This window comes from Nannospalax galili, unplaced genomic scaffold (genome assembly GCF_000622305.1).
Source record: "Nannospalax galili isolate Female #2095 unplaced genomic scaffold, S.galili_v1.0 scaffold298, whole genome shotgun sequence".
Lineage (NCBI taxonomy): Eukaryota > Metazoa > Chordata > Mammalia > Rodentia > Spalacidae > Nannospalax > Nannospalax galili.
Genome location: NW_008344488.1, coordinates 1,405,219 through 1,420,223, shown reverse-complemented (window position 1 = coordinate 1,420,223; position 15,005 = coordinate 1,405,219). Strand labels below are relative to the sequence as shown.

Below are 15,005 nucleotides of genomic sequence, written 5' to 3'. Positions count from 1 at the left end.
TTTTGTTTCCATTTAATTCCAAAGTAGAAAATATCTTTTAAATCCTAAAGCAAATGATTATGTACCTATCAGTCACTTCAAAAATGATTGTGTATAATTACCTAGGTGTGCTAAATAATGTTAAGTAGAATTTTAAAGGTTCTGATAAATAGATCTTCATGTTAAGAGGGATTAATGATTTAATAAAAGATTTCTCCTATTACAATATAATCTGACTGTAAGATAATGAATTATAAACATTTTATTAAAGGTTTGAAAATGTTTTCACAAGCAAGTTTAGTTTCATGTGTCTTAACTGGGAATTTTTCATAAAATTTATAGATACTGTGCTAAAGAAAAAGCAAGCTTAGATTTGAGAGGAATGGACACTTCTGTTAATTAAGGCTCTGGGAAAATTAACTGATCTTTGTCTCAAGTGTTAATTATAGAGTCTTGAATAAAAACTAGGAAATTTAAGTTTCATCTTAAAGATACAACTTTTTCCTGATTGACTAATACATAAAAAGATGTCATGTGAGATGCTGAGGTGATAGAACTGTAAAAATACATGGAAAAATTAGGATTCACTCAGTTTGCATATGTTCAATAAAAACTCAAGATGTAGTTGAATCACATTTGTACACGAAGGCCAATTATTTTGATGCACAGAACTTAACTGCAGCAACATGGAAGCACAACTAAAAATCAGATGACAATTACACTATGATTTTTGGTAGTCAGCAAAGCTGATCTGCAAATATTTCTGTGCAACAAAGACATGTTCCCTAAGACAAATTTCTTTAAACTCTTGGAGTTTATACTAAAGTAAAACCATTCACATTACAGAATAGATTTATTTAGAAATTTGTTCTTTTTCAAAATTTCAAAATTCTAGGTAATTTTGATTTAAAAGTACCTAACTATACTATGCTTTAGGTAAAAATATACATATTATGCTTTTGATAGCATTTAAAATTTACTAAGACATACTATAGAGCAATTGCAGATCAGAAATGCCCTACACCAGAATGATAGAAATGTGGGGAGGGGGAAAGGGGAGGAAGTTGGTTAAAACACAAAGTGGGAAATACTCAAATTAAACTGGTGAGTTTATATGACCAGGAGTGAAACAGATGATTGGGCACAGAAAGCCAGAAAAGCCCATGTCAGACGGCAAGAATTTATATTTTTATGCACAGCTACATACACATTGCCAAATGTCATTAGAAATTACCAATGTTTTGAAATGACAGTGCCTTCCAAAATTAATTCACTCTGCTGCATGTTTCTTAGCATACAATACAGATTTAAAAGACAAAGTTATATGCTTGAAGCTACAGCACATTTCTATAAAAGGTATAGTATAACCAAGTAAATGCAGATATGTGAGAATGTCACAAGATTTTCTTTTTAAAAACTATAAAATTATTCTTTGACAATTTCATACATGTATACAAATATTTTGAGAATATTCACCCTATTACTCTTATTTCCCTTCTACTCCTGACAGGAGAGATTCATAATGCCATGCTACATTTATACATATATGAATTTGTCTCTTCTTAAAACACTGGACTGAAGCTAAAATTTAATTATCCTGTGAGGAGATATACTGCATGGAGCAATTTCCAAGTAATTTTTAAAATAGCAGATTTCTTGCTAAAAATATCTGAGGGTTTATATATGTGTTAATAAAAAGTGCTATAGGAACCAACAACAAATATGCTTGTTCTACTTGCTCAACCCAAATGAATGCAATCTTCATAGAATTAAAGAAATAACAAACATGTATGTATACTGTGTATTACAATTTTATCAAAATATTTAAATTAGTGTAAGTAATGTTAAATTACTTGTAACAGTTATTTCTCAAACTGTGTTGGATAATAATAGTAGTACATTAGAGGTACTTCAGTGCTTAAAGGCTACCCTTTCTTGACTTAGGGGACACACAGTAAGGTGGGGACACAAAAGTGAATCATTGAATATCATAGCAGGAATATAATTCTTTGTACCCCTCCCCCTTAAATTAGCACTAGTATTGGGTTAAAACACTTGTTTTTAAACTTAGTTCATGCTGGCATGAAACTTGAAGCATTTTTTTAAACTTATTTTCCATAACACTTAAGTATCTTTTCATTCTCACTGCAGCTTTCAGCACTCAAGAGTTCAAATCAATAGGTCTGAATCAGGACTCTGCCATTTCTTAGTAGATGTGGCTTTGTCTTCTTTCAGGAGTTTTCTGGATCTCCCCCTCCCACATAAGGTGCTATGAAATAACATTTTTAAATTTTTAATATTTTAGTATCCCATGAACACTTTTAGACAAAGGTAATTTTTTTCTTAAGAATATAGAGTAAGAAATCTATTTCTAAAATCATCTGAAAATCTAGTACTATCACCACCCCTAATAGGTTTAGAGAATCTCCTTGCCTTTCTTTGACTTAAGAAACACATTAAACTGTTAAGCATGATAGTGATAATTACATCAAAGCAAAATCAATCTCTCAATCTCTATGATTTATATTTATCTATCTTCATCTTGTGGAAAAAGTATCCTCTTTTTCCACAGCTTTTAAAGACAAAAAATTCTTTCCATTATTGTTCTATTGTTTTCTGCTCAGGATCCTCTATCACTTGTCTTAAAACTGGTTTCTCTGATAATGTCATCCTTGGGCCCTTTCTCTTATCTTACCTAACTACTGAGATGATATTCATTTCTGTTTCTGTTTTGTTTGACACAGTCTCATTATGTAGTCCATGCTGGCCTCAAACTCATAGAGATTCACTTGCCACTGCCTTGAAAGTGCTGATATTAAGGATACACACTTAAAGACCTGGCTTACTCTTGTGGTTTTAAACTACCACAAGTAATATAAAGACTTGGGATTCTTAAAACCCTTTTCCCAAAACACAATCTTACCTCATTATTTCCTGGACATGTCTTGCCCAATTGAATGTTTCCTAAGTTTGAATTTGGTCCCAACTAGTTGAATTTCATAGTTTCCTCTCATATTTGGTCTTCTCGTTGTAGTTTCTTTCCATTAAATTGCACCACTATTCACTGAGTTAGTTTGGAAGCTGGAGATTACTTATCAATTGCATCCTGTCCTTAGCCTCCCATCACTTAATATCCAAACCATACTACTGATCCTAACCCATTAGTAACTATCTCCCAGTTCATCTCAACCCTAATTTCTTATTCCTTATACTTTAAACTTTGGTGACATATTAATACAATAACCTGTAACCATATTAAAGACTGAAAAGTCCTGCAGAAAACCATCTAATTTTCTAAATTTCTCTCTCTCTCTCTCTCTCTCTCTCTCTCTCTCTCTCTATTTATTTATTTATTTTTGGTATTTTTGAGACAAGGGTCTCTCTGTAGCTCCAGCTGGTGGAACTCATTATGTAGATATATAGACCAGGCTGGCCTTGAATTCACAGAGATCTGCCTGCCTCTGCTTCCTTTAAAGGCATGCACCACCACGCCCTAAGTTTATCTATACACAAAACTGTCCCCTTCCTTTTGTAAAGTCATGAAACAAACTTCAGGAAACAAGCTAAAGAAAATAAAATTCACCCTGGGCACCTGGGAGGCAGAGGCAGGCAGATCTCTGTAAGTTCAAGGCCAGCCTGGTCTACATAGTGAGCTCCAGGCCAGTTGTGGCTACAAGGAGACCCTGTCTCAAAAAGACAAAAAAAAAAAAAAAAGGGAAAATAAAATTCACAAAATTTAATAAACAATTACCTGTTTTTAAAACTTAACTATAAGCACCTACCACAATAATTTCTTTTTCCGTTTTTACAGTATAATGTAAGATGGATCTAAGCCTATCTTAACCTCACAATAACAAATGAAGATAAATCTTTTTCAGAATGCTTTTTTTAAAAACCGTGTTGGAGCACCTATTCAATTTTAAAATATATAAAATTGTAAGATTTATATAATGTCCAAAAAGAAAATAAAATCAAAGGATTCTGCTAATAGGAAAGAATAGATATATCTGTACTAGGGGAGATATACAGAATAAGACACATTGTACTTTAAAAAATTCCTGGCCAGGTGTGGTGGTACAGGCTTGTAATCTCAGGACTCAGGTGGCTGAGGTAAGAAGATCACAAATTCAAGTTCAATCTAGATCATACAGATTTGCCTCAACAAAATAAGCAAAACTAAACAGTTGAGACAGTTGGATGTAGATATTGCCTTAACTATTATCTGAAGAACAAGAGGACTACTAATGCTACCTCTTACCCAGGGGTCAGGGGCACATTAGGCTACCAGTAAAACCTGAGAGTCATTTCAGAAGAGCACAACACCTGGAAAACAGAGTAGGCATTCAACAAATATTTACCAAGTGGACATTTTAATACTTAATACCATATGTGATAAATATGAACCATTAACTCCTCTTTCCAGCATTTAGGAATGTCTTTCCCTGTATATTAGAAAGCAGTCCTTTATTTCTCTAGAGCTCATCAGAGTTAAGTTACACACTAGCAGGTAGAAAAATAAAAATACAACCACCTGATGCTAAAAAATGGATCTTATAAACTTGAAGCATGTTTTGTGTGCAAGTGTGTGTGTGGGGGGGGCAGAAGTGTACATGCATGTGCATATGTGTATACGTTATATGTGGAGGGGACCTCCCCAGGGGCTATCACCTTATTTCCCCTTTTCATCTTTTTTGAGACAGAGTCTCTCACTGGTCTGGAACTCTCCAAGTAGGCTGAGCTGGCTGGCAGTGAGCCCCAGGGATCTGCCTGTATACTCCTCCAGCACTGACATTATGGGTACATGCCACCATGCCCGTCATTTTTTTTCTTTAATAGGTTCTGGGAATGAATCTATGGTCTTCTTGTTTTCAAGTCAAGCATGTTACCAGCCAAGCTATCTCCCCAGCTGCAGTTCTAAAATGAACAAGACCCTTGTCACTGTTTCCAAAGCAACATTACAATTAGAAGTATGTTTTAGAAAAAATTCCTTAAGGGAAGACACTATTTTATAGTTCTATGAAGTATATTCTATGTTAGGTACTTTTACTTTACATATAACATGCTCAAAAAGCACAAAATAAATTAAATAATGGCAATTTAAATACTAAGCTCATGGATGTCTTTCATTACCTTTAAGAAAACTTCAGTCATTTATTAAAGAAATCAGAATTAAGTTCATTTGTTTTGACAGCTATTAATACTTCTATCACTTTTATGTGAAAATGTATACTTCAATAAAAAGAAAATGTGAAAAATGTCAGCAATAGAAAGCATAAAAATTTGACAAGAAAACAGCTGTGTTAAAAGTTTTATTTGGAAAAGCTGAAATTCTGGTATCTATGAAAATATACCATTTTCAGGCTATGGCATATTGTGGGCTCTGGAAATAAAGCCTTTATATGTTTAGGTACTGGCAAATTTCTCAGCTATTGTAATTTTTAACTATCACTTCACTAAGGATTTCTTAACTTTTTTTTTAAACAGGACTATTAATATTAAATATTTTATATAAGCACCAAGCAGAGTACCTAGCACAAACCATCTACCTTCCTCTAAGCCTCTAAGGATGAATGAGGTCCTAGGTTAAATCCCCTGTGCCACTAAAGAAATGGGGGATGGGGGGATACACTTCTTTTAAAGAAAATCAGTATGTAACTGCGAAAATAGTCACACTTTAAATTTAGTAGAAAGGTTATAAGAAAAAAAATGTAGTATCTGTCTTATAGACATCAACAGCTATCTAAGTATGGTGGTGTTCATCTGCCATCCTCGCATCTCGGAGGTTGAGGCAGGAAGACATGAGACTGTCTCAAAAAACTACTTCACTGGGACTAGAGAGATGGCTCAGCAGTTAAAAGCACTCGCTGTTCTTCCAGAGACCCAAGTTCGGATCCCAGCACCCACATGGTAGCAAACATCCTTCTGTAATTCAAGTTCCAAGGGATCTGATGTCCCATTCTGGCTTCTGTGGGCACTTCATGCAGGTGCTATACTTATGTACATGCAGGCAAAACACCCATACACATAAAATAAATAAAATCTACCCCATCCCATTTGCCCCCCGCAAAACCAACCAAACAAACAATGAAAATATTAACAGCTGATTAAAGGTTGGAAAAGACCATGTATTTTCGTGGGGAGGTTTCTGTATGATCTAGTGACACATGGGAGAAAAAGCATCTTTTCTGAATTACTGGTCTTTTGATTCTCTTTTAAATTACTACTAATAGTTAGCAAAGAATCAAAACCTTTTCAGAAATACTGTGATTTCTTAAAGTCTCATGTACATACACACACATTTGGTTCAATTATACAAAATCAACAGAAAACTGAAAGGTATTTTCCTAGAATAATATGTTCTTCCTCCTTTTCCTAAGGAAGATAAAACATTTATTTACATACGCAGACAGTATAAATCATAAAAATTACTTTGTCTCCCTAAACTTAAGAATATATTCTTTAGAATAAAAATGTAAGATCAAAATTATGCAAATCTGTGGAGGATCAAGGTCCACTGAGCTGTCAGAAGCATTTGGATGACAGATTAACCTTCTAACTCAGAGTTCTAATAAAAAAGCTGGACAAGGAATGACACAAAACATTTCTTTTTCTCAGGAATGTTTTTTTGTTACAAAAGAGAAATACAAAAATTCATAAATAATGAGGAGCTCTTCAACTGATTCAAACTCAATTTAAGTTTTCAAATGAAAATTTTAAAAAAAGAACATAATTATGTAGTCAACTGTTTCGTACTAATTGTTTTCTTACATGTAACTAAATACACAAAACCTGATATGCTGCAAATTTAAAAAACTAAAACAGAAGCTGAGATATAGTTCAGTTGGAAGAGTGTTTTCTTGGCATACATGAGGCCCCAGGTTTCATACCCAGCACCACAGGGCATAGTGGCCGCCCATGACTGTAATCCTAGTACTTTGGAGGTAGAGAGACAAAGAGGGTCAGAAGTTCAAGGTCATTCTTAGCTTCATAAAGAGTTCCAGGGTAGCTTGCAATTATGAGTACCTATCTTACAAACAATGCCAACACCAAAACCCCATATAATACCATTTATTTACTATATAACATAAAATATTCAATATGTAATCACATATGATAATGCTAATGTGCAAGTGATACTATAGGATAAAGTAATACTGAGAGGGGCTGGAGAGATGGCTCAGTGGTTAAGTGCCCTGGCTATTCTTGCAGAAGACCAGGGTTCTAATCTCAGCACCCACATGGCGGCTAACAACCATCTGTAACCCAAGTTCCAGGGGATCTGACACCCGCTTCTGCCCCCCTAGGACACTACATGACACATGTGCACTTAAACAAACACATGCAAGCATAATACTCATGCACATAAAATGAAAATTTAAAAAAATTAACACTGATCTTATAATTTTCCTTTTTATTTGCTAATTTTTAGATATTACAGATGTGATCTGCAGGTTTTTTCTTTTGTTTGGAAAGGGTTTCATCCTGCAGCCAGGCTGGCTCTGAACTTCTGGCCACCTCCTGAGTGCCTCAGCTTCCTGGGGAAGGGGTTTAACAGGATAATAATTCTAGCATAACATTTAGTGTTTAGAATAGAGCAAGCACCATGAAGGAATATTTGTTTTTATTCATAAAGACTACAGTAGTTAATATTTGGTAGGCTAGGCTTTAACAAACTTGTCCTAGTAAGAAAAATTCAATGAAGCTGGTCAAGAGAAGAAACCATAGTAGAAGTAATCTCCAACCTCATTCTGCCCTCACAGCTCTATCTATCCCTTTTGACATTCCTGTTTCAGGAATGCCTACATTCCATTGGAACTTAAACCCTGCTTTCACCATCTTCCTCTAAGCCAAAGTCTTAGGAAAACAATAATTCCTGTAACACAAACTAGAATGACTCCAACGGCAGAAGTTACAGACTTGAGGGAGCCATAGCTTCTACACTGGCAAATTCCAGGATAGATTCTGACAAGATTCTCACTGGGTTCAAATGGCATTGAGAAAATACAAGATAAATCAAATTGGTCCTCAGAAGTCCCTACTAATCCAGTAGTGACAGACATCTATCAGTAAGGACTAGTGAGAAAGAAATTAGGGGATAGAAGGGGAAGGAGACTGGAATGAGCAACTAAGGAAATTAGAAAAGACGTTATCCTATTATCATGGGCAGTGTCCGGGAAGACCCTGTGGTACCAAGCATCAACACTTTGAATCATAGGTAATTCAGGAATTTCTGGAAACGTGATAGCACTGGAACACTCAGGGAACCCAAGGCAAAGTATAACAACAATGAGAATGGAGCTTCTTCAACCAGTTTTGAAAAATCAAGTGACACTGATATATATATATATATATATATATATATTGGCCCTGGCTTGAAGTACCAAGGGAATGAGGCTAACATCCAGTTAACTTTGTACGATGCAACTGATAACTTAAGCTTATTTTATAATAGGTATAAATAGCTCGCTATGATGAAAATTCAGCAAATTGTAGGTGTATATACCTAAAACCTCTTAGCACCACCAGAACAGGAAGTTAGGGTATCTCCAAACTTAATAAAGTAGAAATTAGTAACAAATTAGTAACTTTATATAATAACTACATACATTACAGTAACATACCATATGGTAGGAGGAAGATAATTCCTCAAGCCATTTTATTAATCTGTAATGTCAAAGAATCCAAATCTGTCTTTCCAGTCTTACCTGCCACTCTCTCATCTGTTTCCCTGTTACCATCATCTGAATATCTTGCAAAGTCTAAAGAATCAAGAGTACTAATGCTTCCAGCTCGATCTATAAAAGAGAAAAATAAAGATTTTTACTTAGTTGCAACATAAGGGATTAAAATTAAAATACTCATGAATATTTCTAGTTATTAAAATTGTGACTCTAAGTTCTAGGAATTCTATTAAATAAAAAAGGTAAAAAATGATCAAACCAATGATTAAAATAATAATCATGTTTCCCTATCCAAATATCTGTCCAACTAAGGGAAAATGCATGTACAATGCATATTACCAGTAGTGCTGCCAGAAACCAACTAACCAACCAAACAAAAGAAATTCCAAAAAAAATCAGTAACAATCCCTACCCCAAAAGACAACTCCCCACTAAAACATAAAAACAAACAAACAAAACAAAACCCCCCACAACACTGAGGGGCTGAAGAGACGGCTCAGTGGTTAAGAGCACAGGCTGCTCTTGCAGAGAACCCAGCTTTAGTTCCTAACAGCCAAATGGTGACTAATAACCATCTACAACTCCAGTTTCACGGGATCTAATGCCCTCTTCTGGTATCCACAGGCACTGCACACACGTGTGCCATGTGTGTGCACGTGTGTGCAGGCAAAACACTCATAAAAATAATAAAAATAAATTAAGAAACACTGAATTTCTAAATATTCTCTTCAGAATGCTTCCCCATATCTAAGTATGTATAGATAATTTTGTAAAACCAGAAACTATAAATATAATTTTATATCTCTTAAAGTTATATGTGATTAGCATGCCTTAGGACACTGCTACCTCGAAAACTGACTGCCTATCTAAGCTTTAGGGCCATTGTTCAGACTTAGTTCTTTTCAAGGACAAGCAAATGAATTTCACGGTCCAAATGCTCTAATACATTGAGAGGAAAAATTTACCTCTTCTATTAAAAAAGAAAGCTACCAGGTGGGCATGGTGGCACACATCTGTAGTCCTAGCTAAATGGGAGGCTAAGGTGGAGGATCATTACAGCCCGGGAGTTCAAAACATGCCTAGAGAATTCATCTCAAAAATCACAACAAAATGCCCCAAAGTTACCACACTGTAATAAGAACTTCAACCACAAAATATTTCTTCATAGACCAGGATGTCTGTTCTGTAACTTCTTAATAATTCACTTTATAACTAAACAACTAATGACTAGGAATTCTCATCATAGTTGGTAAACGAGCAAAACCTGTTTTAGGTTTATCAAGTCTGAGAACTAAATCCATTATATAGTCTGATATAAGATATGCAGAATGATTTCTAAACCACATGTAAAAGGAGTTTTATTTGTATTTATGGACATTTACTGTAGTTAAGAAAAATTAGTTCTAGATCACTGAAAAGGTATCTTGGAAAACTTACACAGTACTGTAAGAACTAAATATACCCAAATGAACAAATAAAGTACTAGTAGTCGCTGTGTGATGAATGAATACTGGATAATTTGGTCAAATTTCTACTGAATACCAACTGTATACCAGGTCACTGACAAGAATGTGGAATAAACTAGGAAAATACAGTCTATACAGTGCATATGTGTGTAATGACACCTCCCTATAATCCCAGCATTGTGGCTGTGCAGGAGGATCTTGAGATCAAGGCCAGTCTAGGCTAATAGGGAGACTTTGTCTTAGAAACAAAAGGCAAAAATAGAACAAAACAAAACAATTCCACCATGTGCATGCAAGTACATTTTTGCATAAGTATATCTGAACTGTGTTTTTAAAATATGCACAAAATAGCAATAACCAACTGTGGACCAGAATGTTAATTTTTCATTTATAATCTCCTCTCTATAGTGTTTGAATACTTTGTTTCTACTTTTGTCCCATATTATGTTTAATCTCTAATGAACTTCAAAGTCCTTGAAAATACCTAACACACAATTAAAATGTAGAGGGAGTCAAGAAATTAGCACCAAGCTGGAATCTTTCAGTAAAAAGTTAATTTATTGAAAAATGCCTAAAAACCCTCCATGATAAGTAACTATACATAAATTCAAAATAATTCAATGAAAATACTAAATGATTTCAATACATATTAATGAATTTGCCTTAAAAACAGCTATATTTAAATCTGAGGCTATGTACAGGCATTCTAACATACTATGCCCTTAAGGATAGATCTCAGCAATTCATGTCAAAGAAAGAGAACCTATAAAGCTCCTTTTAAACATGAACATTAAAAGAAATAATACCTTAAGTTTTCTACTGTGGGGGTAATGCAAATTTGCATTCACACTATCTTCCTCTTACTATTCAAGGTCAGTCTTGACATTGTTTGAAATGGTTACAAATCTTAGTTAACACTGGTAATACAGAAGGAAGGACTTGAAACATTGGACAAACATGTTTGAACAGAGGGTTTAAACTAACATCTGCACATACCGGGACATAGACACTGTTCATGAACTCAAGGAACCAAATAAAACTACTAGGGAGTCTTCTACTCTGTCAGTAGCTTTTTCTCCCATACTGGGGCTCTCTTTTCACTATTTTCAAAACATCTGAAGGCTAAAAGTAATTTTAGAGATGATCCATCTCATTTTCACAGATTAGAAAACTGAAGGTTATATATTTATTCAATTAATTTGTTAACTTACACTGGAAAGCTAAATATAAAATCCAATAAGAGTTGCTCCTTGCTTTAAATAAGCTATAAGAAATTAGGATTAAGTAATATGTACCCATAACATGTACATCCACCATTTTATGTGAAATCTGAGAGTAAGCTAAATGAGAATTTTATCACCAATCTGAAGTCTATTGTCCCTTTCTGTGTCACAAGAGTCTAAAATGAGCCAAATTTCAAGGTCAAAATATTTAAATTTACAAACTTAAAGGTTGAAACAGTTGAAAAACCATCTATATAAGTTAAAAATTTGATAATGTTGAATGATTTTTACTATATGCAAGGCTGTTTAAGCAGAGGATGATCACTATGGTAACAACAGTAATCATTAGCATTTTTTCTAACCACTTATTCTGTGACAGATGCTTGATAGATAACTTTATTTAACCTTCATAACAATCAAGAGTAATTACCAATAGCATTTTAACAGTAAAAGAAACAGACTATCCAGAGTCATGAAAATAGGGAGCAGCAATAGAAATGTGAACTTAAGCTTTGACACCACAGCCTGAGCTTGAAACCATTACTTCTCTTGAATAGTATGTAAGGGCATCCAGGTTCAGATCTCCTAAAGTCCAGTAAGTAGGGTTAGATACTGTGAATGGCCTCCAAAAAGTGCAGCTTTGCCTCAGTATTTCTTTGATAAGGCAGATGAAATAGGTGCCTAGTAGAAAAGGTTCATTTTCACAAATTTATAAAATACTATTACCTTAAAAAATCATTTCTTTAACATAACTACAACATTAACTAAAAGTTTTTTTTTTAAACTATGCCAGACATAATATTAAGCACTAGTGAAACCAAAAAATAAAAGTTTCTTTTCGGCACAACCCGCCAGCCTCTCTCCCGGGAGCCCTCTGGGCCTGGTGTCACCCTCACCTCCCTCTGCTTCCCTGGGGTGCACGGCCCGCCAGCCTCATTCTGGACGCAGGGGCTGACCTCTTGGTCCAGCCCAGGACCACCACTGCTTCCTGATTCCTTGCATCCAGACAGACCCAGTTCCTTCTCGAGATCCTCAGGAGCCCTAAGGGCCCGGTCACCCCTCATCTACCTCTGCTTCCCTGGGCTGCACAACCCACCAGCCTCTTTCCTGGACACCAGGGCTGACCTCTCTGGTTACCTGATCCTTTGTATCCAGACCAACCCAGTTCCTCAGTACAGTCCCCAAGAGCCCTTGGGGCCTCTTCCCTCCACATCTCCCTTTGCATCTCTGGGTGGCAAGGCCGACAGCTTCCTGAGACCAGCATCGTTTCTGGGCCAGGATCCCAGGGCAGTTCAACCCCCAAATTCCTAAGGCCAAAATCTGTCCTGGAGGAATCCAGACCTCAGGAGAAAGCCTGAGAGCATCTGATTCTCATCTGACTTGGCCCTCTGTGGGAACTCCTGAAGACAAAAGCAATCTGGCTACTCCAATATAAAATCAAAAGAGAGAACTGGAAGCTTAAAGGAACCTGCTTTTCATCCCCAAAAAGCAAACCACAAAGGCACATAAAGTTTACAAAAAGAAGCAGACCTAAAGTTGAAGGCTTGAGTCTCACACAAGAATCAGAAACTACAAAGGAAATTCACATGTCAAAATTACAGAGAAAAAATAACATAAAAAACCAAAATAACAAATCCCCACCAAATACCAATAGTCCTCTAAAGGAGTACAATGAGAACCTCCTAGAGATAATGCAGGATATGGAAATCAAAAGAACAACTATGAACATAAAAGAATTCAGTGAATTTAAAGAACACACAAAGAAAGAAACCAAAGAACTGAAGGAAGATAGGGATAAACATCTGGAGGAATTCAGAAAAGAGCTAGAAATATTGAAGAATTCTCAGGCTGAAATGAAGAAGGAAGTGAAACACTCAGTAAGCCAATTAGAAATGACAGGAGAAAGTCTCGAGTCAAGATGCACAGGGCATGACAGACTTAGCCTGGAGAGAGGCCTGTGGATGAACTAGACCACTCAAGCAAAGATTATGAAAAATTTAAGAAAGCACAAGAATGGAAATGCAGGAATTGTGTGACACCATAAAAAGACCAAACTTATGAATCATAGGCATACAGGAAGGAGAAGAATCCCAAGATAATGGCATGGACTAGATCTTCAACAGAATCATAGAAGAAAATTTCCCAAAATTAGAGAAAGACATGCCCATACAAATATAGAACACCAAACAGACAGGACCAGAAAAGAAAGTCTCCACGGCACAACATAGTAAAAACACTAAATGTACAGAACAAAGAGACAATACTGAAAGCTGCAAAAGAGAAACAACATGTCACATACAAAGGAAAACCCATTAGGGACTTTGTAGTGCAAACTATCAAAGCCAGAAGAGCCTGGACCAAAGTATTCCCAGTTTTAAATGATGACAGATGCCAACCCACATTACCATACCCAGTCAAAATGTCTATTAACTCGAAGGAGAAAGAAAATTCTTCTATGACATAAATAGGCTGAAAGAATTCATGTCCACAAAACCAGCCCTTCAGAGAGTTCTGGAAGCAATACAAGAGCTGAAGAAAGGAATGACTATACCCAAGGGGTTGTGGGAAGTACAGCTATATCAAGAATGTAAACAGAAATAAAAATGACAGGTTTCAATACTCATCTTTCATTAATAACTTTAAATATTAACAGACTGAACTCCCCAGTCAAATGACACAGACTAGGTGAATGGATTAAGAAACAAAACCGGTCTTTTTGTTGTCTTCAAGAAACTCAACCATCCTTTTGTTCTCTGCAAGAAACTCATCTCACTTACAAGGATGGGCACTAACTTAAGGTGAAAGGATGGAAAAAATATAGCAAGTGAATGGTACTAAGAAAAAATAGACTCTAAACCAAAACTAATCAGAAGACATAAAGAGGACCCTTCATTCTGATCAAAGGAACAATAAACCAAGAAGATATTACAATCATGAACATATATTCACCAAACTCTGGTTGCACACAACTTTATAAAAACAATCCTACAGGACTTTAAGACCCAGATGAATCCCAACTCATTAAGAGTATTCAAAACCCCACTGTCTCCATTAGATAGGTCAACAGGACAGAGAATTAATAGAGAGACATCTGAATTAAACAATACCATACATCAAATGGATCTAACAGACATCTACCAAATATTCCATACTAGCACTAAAGAATATACTTTCTATGTAGAGCCCCATGGAACTTTCTCCAAAATTGACCACATACTGGTGCACAAAACAATCCTCAACAAATACAAAAAGATGGAAGTAATTCCATGCATTCTACGAGACCAGAATGCAATAAAGCTTAAAATCAACACCAGAAGAAGCCCTAGTCACCACATGAACACATGGAGATTAAACAAAACATTCCTGAATGATGAATGGGTCAAAAGAGAAATTAACATTGCAACTCAAGACACTTGAAAACCAACAAAGGAAACCCAAACCCAGCAGACAAGAAGAAGTAACAAACATGAGGGCAGAAATTGATGAAATCGAAACAAAGAAAACAATACAAAGAATCAATGAATCAAAGAGCTGGTACTTTGAAAAGATAAACAAGATTGACAGACCACTAGCCCAGTTAACCAAAAGAAAGTAAGAGTACCTCCAAATCAACAAAATCAGAGATGAAAAGGGAAACACCACAACAGGCACCAGAA

The 15,005-nt window shown here is 35.6% G+C and overlaps 1 protein-coding gene across 6 annotated transcripts in view; it reads right to left on the bottom strand.

The window, feature by feature from the left end:
• Positions 1 to 15,005, bottom strand: part of Relch (RAB11 binding and LisH domain, coiled-coil and HEAT repeat containing) — a 117,740-nt gene that overhangs the window by 86,531 nt on the left and 16,204 nt on the right. For all 6 annotated transcript variants that reach the window (XR_003850744.1, XR_003850743.1, XM_008840647.3 and 3 more), the window contains exon 2: positions 8,685 to 8,774. Coding sequence is in view for 4 of the 6 variants with exons in the window: in XM_008840647.3 (XP_008838869.1) it covers positions 8,685 to 8,774 (90 nt within the window). In the remaining 2 variants the exon portion in view is untranslated. The remainder of the gene's footprint in view (positions 1 to 8,684; positions 8,775 to 15,005) is intronic.